This window comes from Anticarsia gemmatalis, chromosome 2 (assembly GCF_050436995.1).
Source record: "Anticarsia gemmatalis isolate Benzon Research Colony breed Stoneville strain chromosome 2, ilAntGemm2 primary, whole genome shotgun sequence".
In the NCBI taxonomy this organism is placed as follows: Eukaryota; Metazoa; Arthropoda; class Insecta; order Lepidoptera; family Erebidae; genus Anticarsia; species Anticarsia gemmatalis.
In genome coordinates, this window is record NC_134746.1 from 14,498,087 (window position 1) to 14,516,124 (window position 18,038).

The 18,038-nt window shown below is 42.2% G+C and overlaps 1 protein-coding gene across 6 annotated transcripts in view; it reads right to left on the reverse strand.

Annotated features, from left to right (window-relative positions):
- The window catches only part of Sec16 (endoplasmic reticulum export factor secretory 16), a 28,087-nt gene that overhangs the window by 2,058 nt on the left and 7,991 nt on the right, over positions 1–18,038 (reverse strand). For 2 of the 6 annotated variants that reach the window (XM_076134219.1, XM_076134215.1), the window contains 18 exons: positions 17,840–17,959; positions 16,531–16,713; positions 16,121–16,211; positions 14,188–14,265; positions 12,876–12,975; positions 12,405–12,558; positions 11,961–12,094; positions 11,785–11,872; positions 11,449–11,574; positions 10,625–10,729; positions 10,296–10,465; positions 9,941–10,046; positions 9,521–9,786; positions 9,034–9,185; positions 8,151–8,280; positions 7,517–7,636; positions 6,929–7,207; positions 5,003–6,214 (listed from right to left, as the gene is read on the reverse strand). In XM_076134219.1, the coding sequence (XP_075990334.1) occupies positions 5,372–6,214; positions 6,929–7,207; positions 7,517–7,636; positions 8,151–8,280; positions 9,034–9,185; positions 9,521–9,786; positions 9,941–10,046; positions 10,296–10,465; positions 10,625–10,729; positions 11,449–11,574; positions 11,785–11,872; positions 11,961–12,094; positions 12,405–12,558; positions 12,876–12,975; positions 14,188–14,265; positions 16,121–16,211; positions 16,531–16,713; positions 17,840–17,959 (3,245 nt within the window). In that variant the 3' untranslated portion in view covers positions 5,003–5,371. Of the gene's footprint in view, positions 1–50; positions 81–1,022; positions 1,163–1,433; positions 1,538–1,963; positions 2,077–2,936; positions 3,123–3,662; positions 3,792–5,002; positions 6,215–6,928; positions 7,208–7,516; positions 7,637–8,150; positions 8,281–9,033; positions 9,186–9,520; positions 9,787–9,940; positions 10,047–10,295; positions 10,466–10,624; positions 10,730–11,448; positions 11,575–11,784; positions 11,873–11,960; positions 12,095–12,404; positions 12,559–12,875; positions 12,976–14,187; positions 14,266–16,120; positions 16,212–16,530; positions 16,714–17,839; positions 17,960–18,038 lie in introns of those variants that run through there. The other 4 variants (XM_076134237.1, XM_076134229.1, XM_076134233.1 and 1 more) reach the window with 4 other exon arrangements.

The following is an 18,038-nucleotide window of genomic DNA, read 5'->3' on the forward strand; positions in this document are numbered from 1 at the left end:
AGGCTTACTAATTTTGTATTAAATTGTATGTGTATGGGTATTGTAGGTACCTGTTAATGCCCATTAGGTAGGTTGGCGTCCTGGCAGCGTGCATACAAAAGATATATAAGAATTGAAGTTTCAAATTGTTTTAACTAGCGTTAGCTACTTAGCAATGTTACTACAATGAACAATCCTACTTTATTCAATACGTAACGAACAATATATCTACTAGAGACCTAAATATAAATACGCTTGTTTTCTACTCCTCAACAAGTTTTTACTATAAAATTGTACTTATATGTGTGTAATACTTTGCCTTTACCTTCTTGTCGTGCTTAGTTTTTTTAATGACCGGTATAGGGGTGGAGGACGCGGCGGGGGAGGGGGGTATGGACACTTGGATCGCTTCCGGGAGCTCGTGCACCGGCTCCTGCTTGTTGCCACAGTAGGAACGATTATACGGAGTGTAGGAGAAACAAGGAGAAGGCATATAGGAAGGATATTTATTTTACAATTAGCATCGTTTTCATATGTGTTGCGCTTTAAATGTTTCAAAATGTTTGTATAACATCACTTATTGTCGAAATGTGACAACTAAGGGTATCTTGGATTTCTTGCGCACCCTTTCGTAAACATTCGGAGTCCTTTTTAGAAAAAAACAAAAAAGCCTAACATAGATAGGCACGTGCACCTGTATGCACGTTCGCACTTTGTATAAACCTCTACATGTTCAGATATATCTAGGGCCGGCGGACTAAAGAACATAAGTCAAAAAGACGAACTTTACAGTAACAATAAAAAACGTTTTTATTCCGTCTTGGAATTTTCAAATTGTGCGAGGCTGATAAGATACACCACTTAGTATGCTGGAAATTATTTCTAAGTGCCTTAAGTGCTTTAGTCAGATGGCGTATTGCATTATTTGAAGTCGAGAGACCTAATAAAAAAAATATCGAATTTTTTGACTTATGTTCTTTAGTCCGCCGATCCTACATATATTGTGTGCCATGACATCGACAAGAGGGAGCTATGATGTATACCTGCGGTACTGGCGCCGGCACGAAGTAGCTGGTGGGCGCGGTGAGCGGCGCCACGGGCCCCAGCACGTCGGCGGCGGGCGGCAGCGCGCGGGTCGGCGCGCCGCTCGGGTTGAACACGTCCACGTACGACTTCTTTATGTCTGTACACATCATAATCATTGATCATTATACTGCGTCAAATCAAAGATCAAAAGCAAACAATATCATGAGCGCTTCATGCGTTCGAAATCTTTGCATTTGTTTTTTTGGATTTTTTTACAGCACTCATTTACTCACTTTTCAGCATTAATATTATTAATCTATTTTTTTAAGAACACTTAGCTCGACCGGGCAGTCTAAGTAATCTAACTAAGATTAAATAAATAGTGTCAAAGTTACGAAGATTGCACGTAATAAAATGTATATACTCACGTCTTCCTTTCTGCATCTTGAATATGTTCGAGACCGGGGGTGCTGCGGCGACGGGGGGCGGCGCGCCCGCTGTCGGCGCCGCCGGCAGTGGCGGAGACGTACTTCTGTTGTAAATTAAACATGTTAGACCTGGTACTTTTACTGTTTAACTTTAAAACTAATATTTTTATTAATTTTATAATGTCAACTCCCGGACTAAGAATGACTCTTGTGTCGCGGGGACTTTTTAAAACATACAACCAACGACACGAAGTATAACCAGACCCGAAACACCTATTTGTGGATCGCACAAATAATTGTCCCGAGTGGGAATCGAACCCACAGCCTCCCGACGCAATGACGCGTGGCGACCACCTTAGGCCGTCAAAATTTACTGCGTTAAGTTTCATTATCAAGTAAACCGGCTCGTTATAGACAGAGCTCCTTTCGTATTTTTATTTCATAAATGTTACCATACCTAAGATCTGTACAAACTTAAGCAAGTACTGAGGTATTTAAACAATATAGTAATATAACACGTGTATACTGACTGCATGACATGCGCCAGGTCTTGGGTCTTGGGCGGCGGCGGCGGCGGCTGGTCGGGCTCGTCTCCGTCGCCGTCCAGGTTGCGCCAGCGCTTCGTCTCCGCGTCCCACACGATCTACACAACACCACACACGCTCGTACCGTTATACAATACATCATACACACATATGCACATGCTAGTGCAAGTAATAGCATATAATTTAGGAGCTAAATTTAGTTAGAAAGTAATATTATTATTTGGATTTTCGATAATTTTCAATAAACTGTCTGCAGTAAAGTATAGATAAATTCAAGCAATTTATATTTATATATTATTCAGAAATGTATAGTAAGTAAAGAATATACCTATGCAACTATTTTGTAATAGGACTATGTACCGAATATAAGTTATAGAGTAAATCAATAATAAAATATTTAAAGCATTAACTATATAAATGCACTAATTAAATAACCGTAAAATAAGAAGAAATAAAAAATATATATTTGTAATGATTTTGCACGGAATGCCTCCAGTTTTTAGCTAGGGGTATATTGCATCTGAGTGTATAAATATAAAGTGGAACTGGCAATAAAAGACAGAGAGAGCAAACAATATTTATTGAATAAATAGATAAATATATAAGTATATAAAGATAAAATACTCTCCAAAAATAGAAACAGATACATAAAATATATAGAATAAATAAATACATTAAAGGAAATATAGAATACACCGCGAATAATCAAAAATAAATCTTTATGAAACTTGACTATCAAAGAACACATTTACGGAACAAAACTACCCCATATGACCCCTCACTACACTACTACAAAACTCACCCAATATTGTACAAACATGGACTAGCATAGACTAGACAAAGTTGAGATCATAAACAATCCCTACACACAAACAAACACGCACATCTACATGAGCGTGGGCACGTCGTAGCGCGGCGTGCGCCTGCGCAGCGCGCGCGACCTAGAGGGGACACTCACGGAGGGGTTCTTGTCGTCCGGCAGGATCATCTGGTTGGGCGGCCGCAGCGACAGCTTGGTGAGGATGCCGCCCAGCCAGCCGCCGCCCTTGCCACCCTTCGACTCGCCCTTGCTGCCCTCCTCCTTCGACTTGTTCTCTTGCTTCTTGGCCGCTGTCTTCGGAGTGTCCGTGTCGCGGTCGGCGTGCTGCAGACGTAATGTTCAATGTTAATACAGTTTGATAGTTGTACAAAGATTAAATCAGTTATTATAGTAGTTCTTATTGTGAGTTTATGAGTGTCGTATGAGATTTTTAATAGATGCTATAATGCTTGTTATCGCAAGTAATCTTACATTTACGACGGTTAAACACATAAAACAAGCTGATTATATAACTACGACGCAGATTGGTCATTGTTATAGCTAACATCTATTATTTTAACTTTCAAGTGAAAGCGAATGAGAGACTAAAAAATACTTCGAGTTCAGTTAGTTAAAAGAGGGAAATTTGGTCTAATCCACAATGAGACAATTAAAGCAAGACTATAAGTTTCATTTAAAACAAAACTTTAGAAGTAATATAAATAAAGATTCACATAAAAATTCCGCAATTGTAGAAAGTTATAACAGGTTTTTTTGAAGCCATCTAGAAAGCAAACGACATCGGAACTACACAGAACCACCTTATTAGACTCGAAGTAAAAGTATACAAAAAATAATATATCAACATAATAGTAAGGGACTCACATCAGTGCTGGGCGGTCTGTCGTCGTCGTAGTCGTAGAGGGGCGCGCGCGGCTTGTTGGTGCCGGGCATGGTGATGCTGGGCCGCGCCTCCTCCGCGCCCGCGCCGTACCCGCCCCCCTCGCCCGCGCCCTGCACGCACACACACGTCAAACTACTGCACTCACTACTACGGACACCACTTAGGCCCGATTTCTGAGTACATTTAGCGGTGGTTTATCCATCCAATAGCGTTTTTTTTGTACAAGTTTAAACGCTATTGAATAGATAAACTACCGCTAAATGTGCCCTGAAACCGGGGGTTAGAACGGTGTCAGTAGGTATGAATAGAGCATCACACGTGCACGTTACACTACGTATACGTGCACACAATCATATACGTACCTGAAGTACGCACTAATTACCTTGTGCGTTTGAACATAGCAACAAGCCGCTGTACAGAAAGCGAAAAATAAGACAAACGTATACGAAAATTGCGAGTGAATGTGCGTAACGACTTGTTTCTATGTTCAGACACAAAGTTAAATAGCGTGTGTTATACATTTATTTAAAGGGGAAGGTGTCGACATATTAGTGGCTAGGTTACAGTGCAATTAACAATAGGCAGTGTTTTAAAATTATTGTTGTCAGTAGGCTAAGGAAACATTCATTTAGCAAAATATATAAAAGTTCTTAAAAATCTTAAAAGTTATACATACATGTTTTATCAAATTCTTTTATGTATTACAATGCTAAACATAAGTGTTTTACGAACATTGTTCTGGCAACAGTTTCCAGTAGGGATATAAAGTTTGCGAGCGTGCACACATTAATTTGATCGTGTGACTAATTACATACGCCCAGCTGTTCTTAAGTCATTTCACTTTTAAATAGAACAGCACGTATGTATGTGCGTATAAACCGAGTATATGTAGTGTACACCTGACTTTATAACATACACAAATAATAAACACCTTTATATTTAGTTTGTTTATTATTCGCAATGAAAGCTCATGTAAGTACCCGTATTATACAACACGGTCGTACAATCATCAAGAAAACGTCAGTCGATCTAAACTTCCAGTTAATTTATAGTTGCTTATCTTTGAACTCGTGCTCAATGGAGCGCGCCGCTATTAATAGCTTATTTACCAATTACTACAACCGATGCCGCCTCGTAGCCCGACGGAGGTTAACCTTGTTAATTAAATAATATACAGTAGATAGCGCCGACAGACAATGGATCACGCGTGCGCTGAGTACATCGCCGGCTCTGTACCGACGCGCGGCCCGCGACCCGACCGCCGCCCGCACAGAGCCCGCCATGTACCGCGCGGGAGAAGGGCGTTAGTAAAACCACACTGTCTCACTGAACATTTAATCGCAATAACAATTCTCTACATAGTTACCGAACTGCGTCGCCGCTATGTTACAACAATAACACACTAGGTTACAAGCGAGTACATCATAAATAATAATAAAATAAGGAAAATAACAACGACAGACGGATCCACGAATACATTTTAGTGATTAACAAATTAAAATTTGGTACGTATCAACTCGGATAAATTATAAAATAAATTAACGAGACTCCTCGGTCAGATCGATAGATATCACAGCGTCAATTTTATAAAAAAACGATTAATAGAAGCATTAGAACGCTAAACACACAATAAATGCTGGCGGGCGGTCGTCACCCGCCCGACGGACGGCCCGGCGCCGGGACGACGACGCTACGTGAACGCGACGGGCTCGTCGATGTCGAAGGTCTTGGGCCCCGCCACGTAGTACTTGGCGTCCGTGTCGCGCGGCATGGCCTCGGGCGGCGGCGGCTCGTCCGCGCGCATCGGCTCGTCGATGTCGAACGTGAGCGGCGCGCGGCGCGGGCCCCCGCCCCGGGGCGGCTCGCGCCGGGACAGGATCGCCTCGAACTTGTCCAGGCTCTGCTCGATGGTGCGCCGCAGCTCGCGCTTGTGCGCCTCCGCCGACAGCGCGGGCCGCAGCACGCCCGGCAGAGACGCGGGCGAGCCGCGCCGGGGGGCGGGCGAGCGCTCCTCCGGCGGGGACGCGGGCTCGTCGATGGGGTACGTGCCGCCGAACACTAGCGGCTTGTACGTCCCGTCCCGCACGTGTACCTGACGCGACCACGAGTCCACCGTGTTGCAGATGAGCCGGCCCGGCGGCGGCGCGCGGCCCGCGGGCCCGGGCTGGGTCGGGCCCCGGTCGAACCGCAGCGGGGTCCCGCGGGGGCTGTGCGCGATCTGTATGTCGAGATCGGACAGCGGGGCGCGCTCGGCGCCGCGCGAGCCGGTGTCGGAGTCGTTGCTGGCGGCCCGCGACACGCTGCGCAGGCGCACGGGGGGCGTGGCCATGCGCGGCGGGGGGCGGGGCGCGGGCGCGCGCTCGCCGAAGGCCACGTTGACGGGCTCCGGCTTGGGGTGCACGCGCCGCCGCAGCGCCGGCGAGCGGGAGTACTCCACGAGCTCCAGCGAGTCGGCGGCGGGGGCGGGCGGCGCGGCGGGGGCGGAGGGCGCCACGCGCGCCGTGGGCGGGCGCGGGCGGCGGGGCGGGGCGCGCTGCACACCCGCCCACACAACAACGTTAGATAGGCGGCCGAGTGCGCCGGCCCGACGCGCGGTCGAACCGGACGGACACTCGCGCGACTGCTCGCCGCGGCGGCCGCGGCACTACTGACTCTACGATATACTCGGCTCACATGCGACCGGCGCTCTCTGTCCTCCCTCGCTACTGACTGTGCGACCTGAGCGTCTGTCTGTCGGCGCGGCTCACACACAATACACCGCACCTAAGTCGACGGGCGGCGTCGACTCGATTCAATAGTTTAATTGTTAACAAATATAAAGTAACCAGGAGCGATCAACTCGGTGCCTATTGTCTACCTACACTACCTACTAGCCTACTGACGCATTGTTAACCTTTATTGTGTGGTCGGACATACTCTACAGGGATAATGATCGTCAAATTATATAGTTTAGTTTCAACAACACATCGAACACGCTTTAATCGTATCACATAATTTCTTTCCGAAATACTAAACTTTAAATGGAACAATTAAAGAAAGACTAACGGAATTACACTCAGGCGCAATTAAACACTGGTTTTAATTGCTGTCCTCAAAAACTACTTTAATTAAAGAAAACGACCGTCATAGTTGAACGAACCAAATAAGTAATTTACTAGAACACATTAGACGATCATTATAACTGAGAGTACATCCGAACATCACCTATGCTACCCGTCACCCACCACGACCTTCACTCGGTACTGACCTCGCCATATCCCGCGTATCCCTGGTCTCCCTGCCAGTAGGGGTCGGCGTACTGCTGGTGCTGCTCCTCGGGGCGCCACTCCTCGTAGCCGGCGTAGCTCTGCTGCTCGTCCACCTGCTGCTGCTGCTGCTGTTGTTGTTGTTGCTGTTGTTGTTGTTGTTGGTGTTGCGGCGAGGGTTGTTGGGGCGGCGCGTAGTACGGCGAGTACTCGGCGGCCTTCTCCTCGGCGATGGGCTCGGCGTACGTCGGTACCGGCTGCACTTGCTGGTACTGTTGCGCCTGAGTTGAGAAGGATTTCGTTTATTTTGACGCTATATGACGCATATTAACTATGACCCACATTTCGTAGACTTTTTTGAAGCATACTTGTGAAAAAAATACTATTATAGCCTGTATTTTTATATTTTACTGCAAGTACCCTAAAATATTTTTCAACAACATCATTTTTTTTATTATAAAGAAAAATATTTTATTGATAGATACCTAACGATCTTAATTATTCTGACGCCATGTTCACATTTTAGAATTAAGTGGTTACCTGATTAGTTCTTGGTGTGATTTTTGTTTGTGTTGGTACATGTAACTGACCTGTTGTTGGTCGTTCCAGCCGTAGCCCGGCTGTTGTTGTTGTTGTGGCGTGGGTTGTTGCGCGTAGTAGTTGTTGTGCTGCGGCGTGGTCTGCGCCGACAACTGCGCCGCGCTCTCCACCTACACACACATGCGGGTTAGTTGCACACACACATACACACACTATGGTACATTAGTATTGGCAAAAAAGTCCGTCAGATACTTTATTGTTTAACGTTCATAATTAATTCAAATTGTGATTGCGACAGGGGATAGTTTTTTTTCCTTCCAAAACGTTATCTACTTTTATGCTACAGTTAACTTTTTAATTGGAATCTCTTTCAACATCTATTTGCATGGTTAAGTTTTTTTTTTTGGGTCTTGGTGAATTATATCATACATTTTCGATAACATAGGTTGTTGTAACTTTAGCAACATTTATTGTAATCAAAATCTTTGCACGTTGATGTCACCTGCTTAGTTGGACACACAAGTAAATCATCATCAAATTATGAGATGATGTAAATTTATCACAAAACAAAATTAGTTTATCAAACAATCTTGTTTTAGATAGGTACACACTTGAATATTATTTCAAAATTCACCCGTATAAACAGCAATACTAGGTACATATTATTTAACATAATGTACGTACATGTAACATGTGCGCCACGTTCTTGACGTCGTCGAGCCACTGCTGGTGGTGGCGCGGCGAGGGCTCGGCGCTGTCCGCCTCCTCCACCAGCGGCGGGTCCTCCTGCAGCGCCGGGTCGTGGTACTTCAGTCTACGCACGAACAAACACAAATAATGTTACAATTCAGTTTACATTACAAGTTTTGTGTATTAGAAATAATTATCACTTGCTCTAACAGTGAAAGAAAACATCGTGATGAAGATTTGCATGCTTAAAATTTGTTTAATTAATTTATTGAGGGCGTGAAACCTTCACTTGGCCAGCGTGGTGGACTCAAGGCCCCCTACCCCCCCCCCCCCCCTTTAACCCCTTCTTTATTTGGGAGGAGACGCTTGTCCAACAGTGGAACAGTAATGGGTTAAGAAAGTTTGTTAAATAATGCATGATTTTATAAATTATTGGGTAACATTATAAAATAATATTGATGTAGCTATTTATAAATCCATACAAATAATATAAAATTAAGCTTGTTTGTTTCAATATTTGATAGTCTATCACGCATTAACAGCTTAACGGATTTAGATGATATAAAATCAGTTCAAAGCTTGAAGATTAACATTAATAATCGTATTATGATAATAAGATAACGATACACAGAGCGACAGAAAAAAACTTAAGTTATTTGGTATTTTCCATCAAAATCAACATCAAATAATTTACTCATTTGGGTCAAAAGCTGACACTTATGGTAGTCAATGACACAGAGAGTTAATTTACCGCCAGTTCGGAAGGTAGGGTACATGAGAAGAGCTGGCTAGAAAGTCTGCGCCATTCTTGTTAATCATCGTATTTAAGATGTACTTTATTGAAGTATTTATTAATGTGAGTGGTATGTGTGTGTACCTGTCCGCGAGCGTGGCCAGGTGCGTGACGAGCGCGTGGCTGTAGTCCCTGGGGGCGCGGGTCACGGCGCGCGCGGCTGCTTCCGTGTAGGCCAGCGCGCGCTCGTACAGCCCGCAGTCCGACAGGCGACACGCCAGCACCAGCTTGTAGGCCTGACACAAACAGATACATCACGTTAGTACTAACATCTATTTGATTTAATTTATACAAATTTGGATTAAGCTACTTATAAAATGGTTGATATATAAATATATAAGGAGCTTCATGCAGTTATAATCGTGATATTGAAGAGAAAACATTTGTGATTACTTTTCTTATGGATCAGTATAAACAGTTCTAAGAAAATAATACTATCATAGACATTGATCATTTTGATTGAATTTGCAAATATTTAGCAATAAATTCGTCTAGACTAGAATCCACAATTTTAGATGCAAACAAGCTAAACGTACAAAATCTACAAGAAATTATTAATAAAATCTCATACCTGCAGTTCAGTAATAACAAAATCATCTTGATTGAGTGATAGCGCGTATTCGTACACCTCAGTGGCGAACAGCGCTCGGTTGGTGGCGAGCTGGTGCAGGTGGTGCGCGCGCGGGTCGGCCAGCAGCAGCGCCAGGCGCGGGGGGGCGGCGGCGGGCGGCGGGGAGGGGGGCAGCGGCGCCAGCGGGTGGCGCGAGAACTGCACCCCCGCCGATAAGTAGCAGAACTGAGCTGAGTACAGCAGCCCGCGGGACGAGAGACTGTCACCTACGGGAATAAAACAAGTGATAAATTAATGTCAAACATCGATAACTTAAAAAAATTTGCTTGATAAAATCTTCATATACATTTTGAGGTAAGTAAGTGTGTTTTTTATTTAATACTACTTCCGTAAATTACTTGTCATCAATAGATATCTTACCGAGTTGTGTGAGCGTGCGTCGGTCTTGGTCCGGCTTAGTGGAGGGGTTGGACAGAATCATAGCTGCGTGTGGCCGCCAGTCACCCCACCGCTCGTCCGCCACACACTGTGTAAAGGAGACAATTGTGTTAGCGTTATTATAATTCATAATTAATAAGTATTATAAAAATTTATCTCACTTTGTACACGTATACGTTAATAACGTACAAACGAGCACGTAACCATATACCGTAGCACACTTAAAACAATGTATTTCTCGCGTAGCAAACAAAAGCACCGAAAAAGTGATACGTGACGTGTAGCAAGTCTACGTAAACCGTAGCACAGTAGGTCGCTACGTTATGACAGTACTTACGGTGGCAGCGGGCGGCGGCGTGGCGGCGAGCGTGGCGTAGAGCGTGTGTAGCGGGTCGTGTCGTGGCAGCGCGGCCAGCCAGCGCGCCGCCACCCCCGCGCGGGTCCGCCGGTCGCCGTGCGCCGCGAGGGCCAGCGCGTGTCCCCACAGCTTGTTGCTCATCGCCCACTCTGCACACAAACACACAACAAATCAGTACATCAAATGGAACACATAAAAGTCAAACGATTTTTGAACACCTCTACTCCTCTTTGATTAGATAGCACGAAAAGTTATTAAGATAGGTCATATTTTTTTTGTACAGTTTTCAATATAAATTGTGTACATACCGAGTGCCTCCTGCCTGTTGCCGTAAGTGAGCAGTTCCCGCAGTTTGTCGAGCGCCACACGTTCCTCCGCTGCGGACTGGCCCGGGGAACTTAACGACTCTTGATCTGTAAAAAACATCATAATTTAATTAAACAATACGATACATAGAAACTTATTTTTCTTAGTGATTCAATCATAAAACGTATTTTAGGCATACACCAACAAATGTTTTTTAAACGCCTTTGTATATGTTACTGTAAAAGCCCGAACGGTGGTAAATCCTAAGATTTTCCGGTATAACCTAAGATTTACCAACTCGCAATGGTAAAAGTCCGAACAATTATTTTATTTCGAACTTTTACCTATATTCACTTGATGATATCGAGATGTCGCCGGAGCCCCGCTTCGCGGGGCTCCTCCTTCTGGGTGGTTAAAAAAAAATAACCTAACCTACCCATGTCGCTATGCCCAAAACTCCTTCTTTATAACTATGTCACAGTATATAATTATACCGTGAAATAGTTATAAACATAGTTATGAAGGAGGTTTTTTTTATATATCGTAACATAGTTTTTAAACTCTGGCTTGTTCGGACTTTTACCATTGAGAGTTGGTAAATCTTAGGTTTTACCGGAAAATCTTAGGATTTACTACAGTTCGGGCTTTTACAGTAACATATACATAAATTCTAATTACGAACACACGCTAGAAGTTTTCACAAATACTGTTTTCCCGATCAATAACACACATATCAGTGCATATAGTAAAGTTACCATAATATAATTACTCATAACTGTTGGACTGAAATATCGTAGAGTATAACTGAATTACAAATGGTACTCACTGATGTTTTCAGAGACGGAGAGCGAGGGTTGTTCGGGCGAGGAGCTGCGGTCGTCATCACGCGCCTCGCGCGGGCCCGCCGCCTCGCTCGGCACCAGCAGCGACAGCGACGAGCCGCGACGAGACTCTGAACACACAGAAATACAATAGTAATGCTATTTTGTTGTTGAATAAAATGTAGAAACTAATTTTGTAACTTATGGAAAGCTATATTGTATCTCATTTAAATAAAGAGACTACAGACCATCTTTTGTAAACTACTGAGGGATTAATCCACGAAAAGTCTCATGAATAAGCAAAGTAGTAATGTAATAAAGTACTTGTCTGATTAACTCACCATTGTGTGTCTTATTAACAGCCAGTTTGTATTCATATTCGCGTGTGTTCTTCATCAATAGTTCTGCTATATCTGATCCTACTACCACCTGCCAAGAAATGACCACACCATAAAAACATGAAATAGTAACTTTATTAAACAAAATGTTGACTTTAAAGCCCTTTCAGTCTGCTTACCCCATTTTGCCTGAGCATGAGCGCGAGCAGGTCCCAGACGAGCACGTAGCCGGTGACGTCACGGCCCCCCTCGCGCTCCGCACTGCGCACGCGCACGCCGCAGTAGTCGATCACACTCTTCTTATGAGTTACACCTATACAACAAACATACTTATTAGGTCAAGAATTAAGAACCTATATAAATGTAGACACATTACACACTTTTTTACATATAGGGGTATCAACATAGTAGGTGAAACCAAGTTTAGTGTAGAAACACCATAGGCGGAAGAGGTAGCATTTAAGTTCTCGTTTAAGCAATTGGCTACACTACTTACATGACCAAAACGGTACAATAATAATGCATCAAGCTGATCTCTTATTGCACTTTGTCAGGTGCTAGACGGCCGGTAATTGTTCTTCTAAGAGACCAATAACAGTAAGTAGTATGTATATGACTGTTACCTTTGACAAGTGGTCCGGGGAAGGCGGCGAGCTCGGCGGTGTCGGGGTGGTGGTGCAGCGCGGCCGCCAGCGACACGATGTGCACGGTGGCGGGCACGCCGTCCACCGGGTACGACGGACGGACCACCACCACGTCGCGGGACGATATACTACCCTGTACCACACAACATATTAGCATACGATAACAATACAAAATATTCTGTTACTATGTAAAATAAGGACTGTTTGTCCATCTTTAATTACAAAATGGACAACGTCAGCGTCCTCCAGCTACTAACCAAACACGGAAGGATCATTATCGTATTTACAGTTTTTAGAAACTACTACTATCTCATTTCAGCTATGTTTTGAGTAATTACAAATACACTACAAATTACTTTTAAGTACTTCTCTGAGAATATTGCATAGTTGCAAGTAATACTGGCCATTTATTTCAGTTCTATATGATAATGTTAAGATCGTTTTTTTTACCTTGATATGCGCGGTGGAGTATCTGAAGGGCGTCATTCTCTCCGAGCGCACAGTGGACTCCTCAAGGTGGAGGTTCAGCGACATGTCCGTGTTCAAGTCCCTGATACACACAGACATACATAAATTAACATACAGGTATATATATGCACATACATCAACAAGTATAAGAGCCCTGTACCAGACAATCACGTTGCTACAGCGACAATAATACGAGTAGTTTTGATAATATTTGACCATTACCAATAGATTTTAAAAGTGTGTACTGTACAACAATTAAAGCCGTGTTTTACAGATATTAGGCTGTATTCACATAGACACACAATGGGCAGTTAAGCTATATAATATACAAAATGCAAGTTTAATGCTTGCTTACAATATTATAAATAACGTACATCGTCTAAACGGTGTTTAAACGATACTAGTCATATACTGATTGCATAGTATTATTATTTCATCGTATAATGAGTCTTTACACAGTAATGTACACGTAAATAGAACGTAGAAACGTGCACGTGCACGTTGCATGTAAAACGACAGCCATTGAACATCAGCGTGAAAACACCCAAGCTGGTACTCAACCAGAAAAATTATCCATACATTTCTAATTCGATTCTTATAGTTGGTACTATTTTGTGAAGCAAACCCATGCAGTGCGATACCAAACATTGCAAATAATATTGAACAACACAAACAAATCGCTTAAGCATTTATATAACGACCTTAAAGTAACAATGACCTGATCCATTCCTATTAATTTGAAACATGACATGAGAAAATAAATGTATAGTGCAGATGTCTTTGAAAATAATGTCGATATTAATAATAGGAGTTTGAAGCGCTATGAATTAAAGATATAGTTTTCAGTATTCGAAGTGAGAAAATGCATACAATATTGTTCCAAGGAAACGAAATTAAAATCACGAATTAAATTTTCACAGCGCTTTAAACACGACGATATATTATAATGTATTGTTAGAAAATGACATCAATTCTCAACACTTTTTGGTCACTTATGTCAAGATTATCACGACTTTTTTTCCTTGAAAAAATAAATCTCGTAAACTTAACGATACAATGCCCGTATATAATACTCAGGCCGTTACAAACGTGCGAACTACCCCATAATCATAAGAATCATACGAATGTGACAATGTGTAAGTGCGAGCGAGAGACACCGACAAAATGACATGACTTAGTTAGCACGTTTGAAATGGCTCGAGTATAGTTCAGTGACGTCTTCGCCTAGGCCCTTGAATGTTCCGACCTTGACTTCAAGTGTTGAGAAGTGAGTGATGATGTATGTATGTTATACCTGTCGGAGAGGTCTGTGCGCAGGGAGGGCGCGTCCCGCAGCGAGGCGGCGGCGTCCAGCCGGTACGAGCCGTAGTACCTACACGCACCACTCGTCAACACGCGCACCACAAGCCAGCCACGAACAACGTCTCTCAATCATGTACTTATATGTACTTTACAACTATATAATCATTACAAAAGGTATCTATTGCCTTTTCTAAATACCCAAGTTTATTAAGATTAATTTTGAAATAAAATGTACTGCATTTTTGAGTCAGTAGGGAAATTCATAAAGTTTGGGAAATAACTCAAATAATAGCAACAAAAAAGGAGAGTAAAACCTTGTAAGGCTGACACACTGAGACGGGCGTAATAGACACAGTATATAAAACAGAGTGAAATAGTTACGGCTAAATGATGAACACTTCCATTGTGATCGAACTTGGCACACGGACCGCCAATATTCGTTCATATTAATAGCACTATCATTGAAATACATCGAGCAAGGTAGTCTGTTTAATACCGGAAAGGAAAGCCCTGGGCTTTCGGACATTTAAAATGCTTATAGACAGTCTATAAATTATATTTGTAAACAATACCCCCATGGTATACGCGCACGTCATACAACGCCACTATATGGGAGGGTTCTCAGGGAAACAAGGAGAAGTAGACCCTCTACTCGATGGGTAGATGATATTAAAAGAGTTGCTGGCCAAAACTGGTGGCAATTAGCACAGGCTAGGGAGAAATGGGCAAAACTCGCCATCCACTGACTGATGGACAACGCACAGCCGAAACTACCTAGCGTAGAAAGTAAAAATTTGGTATGAAGATTCCTTAAAGAGGATATCAGAATATTCTCCCCCAAATGGGTACAATTCGACGCGAGCAAAGCCGCGGTCGAAAACTGGTTTAAAATATAAATCAATCAAATGTAAGCTGTATGTAAACGTTATTATTTATTGTACGTGAGTACACGTACACGTATTCTCCCTCGACGGGCTCATTCAATGCCATTATCTCGGCTCTTGCCCACTATATTAACATGCTACTGAATGCATGAAAGTAATGCAGTTATTTTCAATGATATTTAGTCCCATGACAATGTATATTAGTAATTAGTAATGATTGAGACATGTTATTCGGATGCCATGATATATTTGTATAGTACATTGGAAATTATTATACGAGCCCCAAGGCTGGGATAATTATTTTCTTTTTGTGAACTTATAAAGCGTGTGTAGATTTTCTTATATAATTTATTGAATTGTTTTTGTATGAAATATTATTAAATTGTATTTCTGAGTGTGTAAAGTTAACCAAAGCACCTTCTATTGCCCTATGTATATACTAAAAATTAACAGTAAGCATTTATAAAAAGCCTTTATTTGGCAAATTCAAATAATTTGAAGTCACCTAAGTTGTTGAAGCTACTATTAATTAAAAGCAGAATGTCTAATATCATTCTTATTCAAAAGCTTATGAACTTTGTAGATTGGTTTACGACTAAGCAGTTCCTGTTTTCTTGAAGGTGTCGCTTATTTAGAACGAAGAAACAGTAATCCTGTGTATCCTGTGATAACTATCTCTAATATATTACAGCGGAAGCGAAAATGCGGGTAGTGTGATGCCGGTAGCCATTTATAAAGTCAAATATCAATTAAATAATCGTCGAATAAATAGTATGCAAATTTTACCTCAAAGAAAATAACTTCATGTAAATATAGTGGACATTAAGATGTATTTTTTTAACCCATCACTCTCCCACCGCTGGGCAAGGGTCTACTCCCGAATATGAGAAAGGTAAATTATATTTTTGACAAAAAAAAAATGGAGGATTCAACTTTATAAGCAGGCTTCCACCAGTGTACGTATAGTGTGTGTCAAACACGTAACATCGTGTGTGAGTGCTGCATATCATTGTGATGTGAACCTTATGTGTAAGGACTTACGTGTCATTCCCCTTCAGACCGGTGGTGCTCGACCGGCCCGAGTGCACGCTGCCGCGCTCCTGACGACCGTCGTACGGAATACTTCCGAAATCTGTGCAACAAAATATACATAAATATTGGAACTAAGTGAACATGACACAAAAAGTAGTCTGAGTTGATAATAAATATGTATATGAATGTATCTAAAGATGTTCACTTAACACAGTAAAATAACAACTATTGCTCCAATGGTGTACATTGAAAACGTTCGACGTCGTACTATTATGCAGGTGGTGTGAGATTGTAACATATTTCTGGATATAGAAGAACTCGGGACCTTCCGTTTCAGATAGATTTACATTTTTATTCTTAATAGTATCTCAAGACAAACTATTTTAAAGAAAATATGGCATGAGTATGTGCTACGTTACCATCGTAGGGCTGCTGCGCGGGCGGGCGGTAGTCGTGGGGCGGCGGCGGCGGCGCGTGGCCCGCCATGATCTGCTTGTACAGCGTCATGTAGGCGGCGGGGTTGGTGAGCCGCAGGTGCTCGTAGTACTGGTACTGGCGCTGCGCCATGTACGCGTCCGCGTACGCACCGCCGCCAGAGTACTCTGCACAATGCACATAACAACACAAATATAATACAGGCCATTTTAACTCTTTAGTATAAGGAGGTGTTCTTCTTTTTCTAATACAGCACCTAAAGACTTATCTCTTTGAAGGGAATGTTTGCTTTATGCATTTCATAAAGCACGGAGTAGAATATAAGCTCACGGAAATACAGCTAACTAATCAGTACTCTACTTTAGTATATTAAGCTTTACGTCACTACCATTGGGTCGTGGGTTCGATTCCGACATGGGAAAATTATTAGTAAGATCCATAAATAGTTCTTTCGGGTCTGTTTGTACTTTGTGTCCGTTGTTCGTAAAAGTCCCCAAGACACAAGAGGAAATCTTAGTGCGGAAGGTGGTTCTTTAAAAAAAGGTATCTATGAAAATCAGGATTCAAAATCTATTGTCGTTCCTTTCAGATAATAACATATTTTGAATAAAATTAACGTGTATAACTTACAGTTCAAGGATGAATGTAAGACTTTCTAAACAGCTCGACACTACGTCATTCTGTAAGATTTCTTATCAAGTAATTCCTCAATATTTAATTTCCTTCAGAATTATATTATTGAAAGCGTAATATAAAATTGAACTGTATCGAATGTATCGTGTGAATTGTATCGATATACTTAAAACACGAAATAATGAGTGCTAGCAGGCGGCCATTCGCATTAGTTCCGCTCGCACACAACACACACATTTGCATAATAACTGAATTCACTGAGTTTCGAATATATTAACATTACGATTATCATTTTTACTGAAACTGTAGACTACTTTGTAGGCATAATCAATTCAGTGCGCTATATTTCGTTATATTTTTCGGGCAAAAAATTATACTTTTCAGTGCGATATTGATTACTTTATTTAAAGAGAATGCTTCTTCTTAGAATACCCAAAAATACAGTAGTACTGTTAAAGACAGTATTATTATTTTCTAGTTCAATTCCTTTTTATCATCAAAAGGTAATATGTATTAAAAATATCAATTAAAAATGGGTAAGAAAAGCTCACTATGATAAAAAGGCTTGGAAAAAAATAGGAAAAGTATTTCCCCAGCGGTGTTACCGAACAAATATATTGTTTTTGTAGCTACAAATAAAACGTAAAACATGATACTCACCATCATAGAAGGGTTCAGCAGTGCGCCTAGATCGTCGGTCGCGTCGCCTCGACTCCGTGCCGTCGTCGTCGGTGGCCGTCGCCTCGCGCGAGTCCGGCCGCGACGGAGACGAGTACTCGCCTACAACGTACACGTATACGTGCATCATCACACATAAAAATAATTTTACAAAAAATGAAATATATTATGGGTCCCTAAA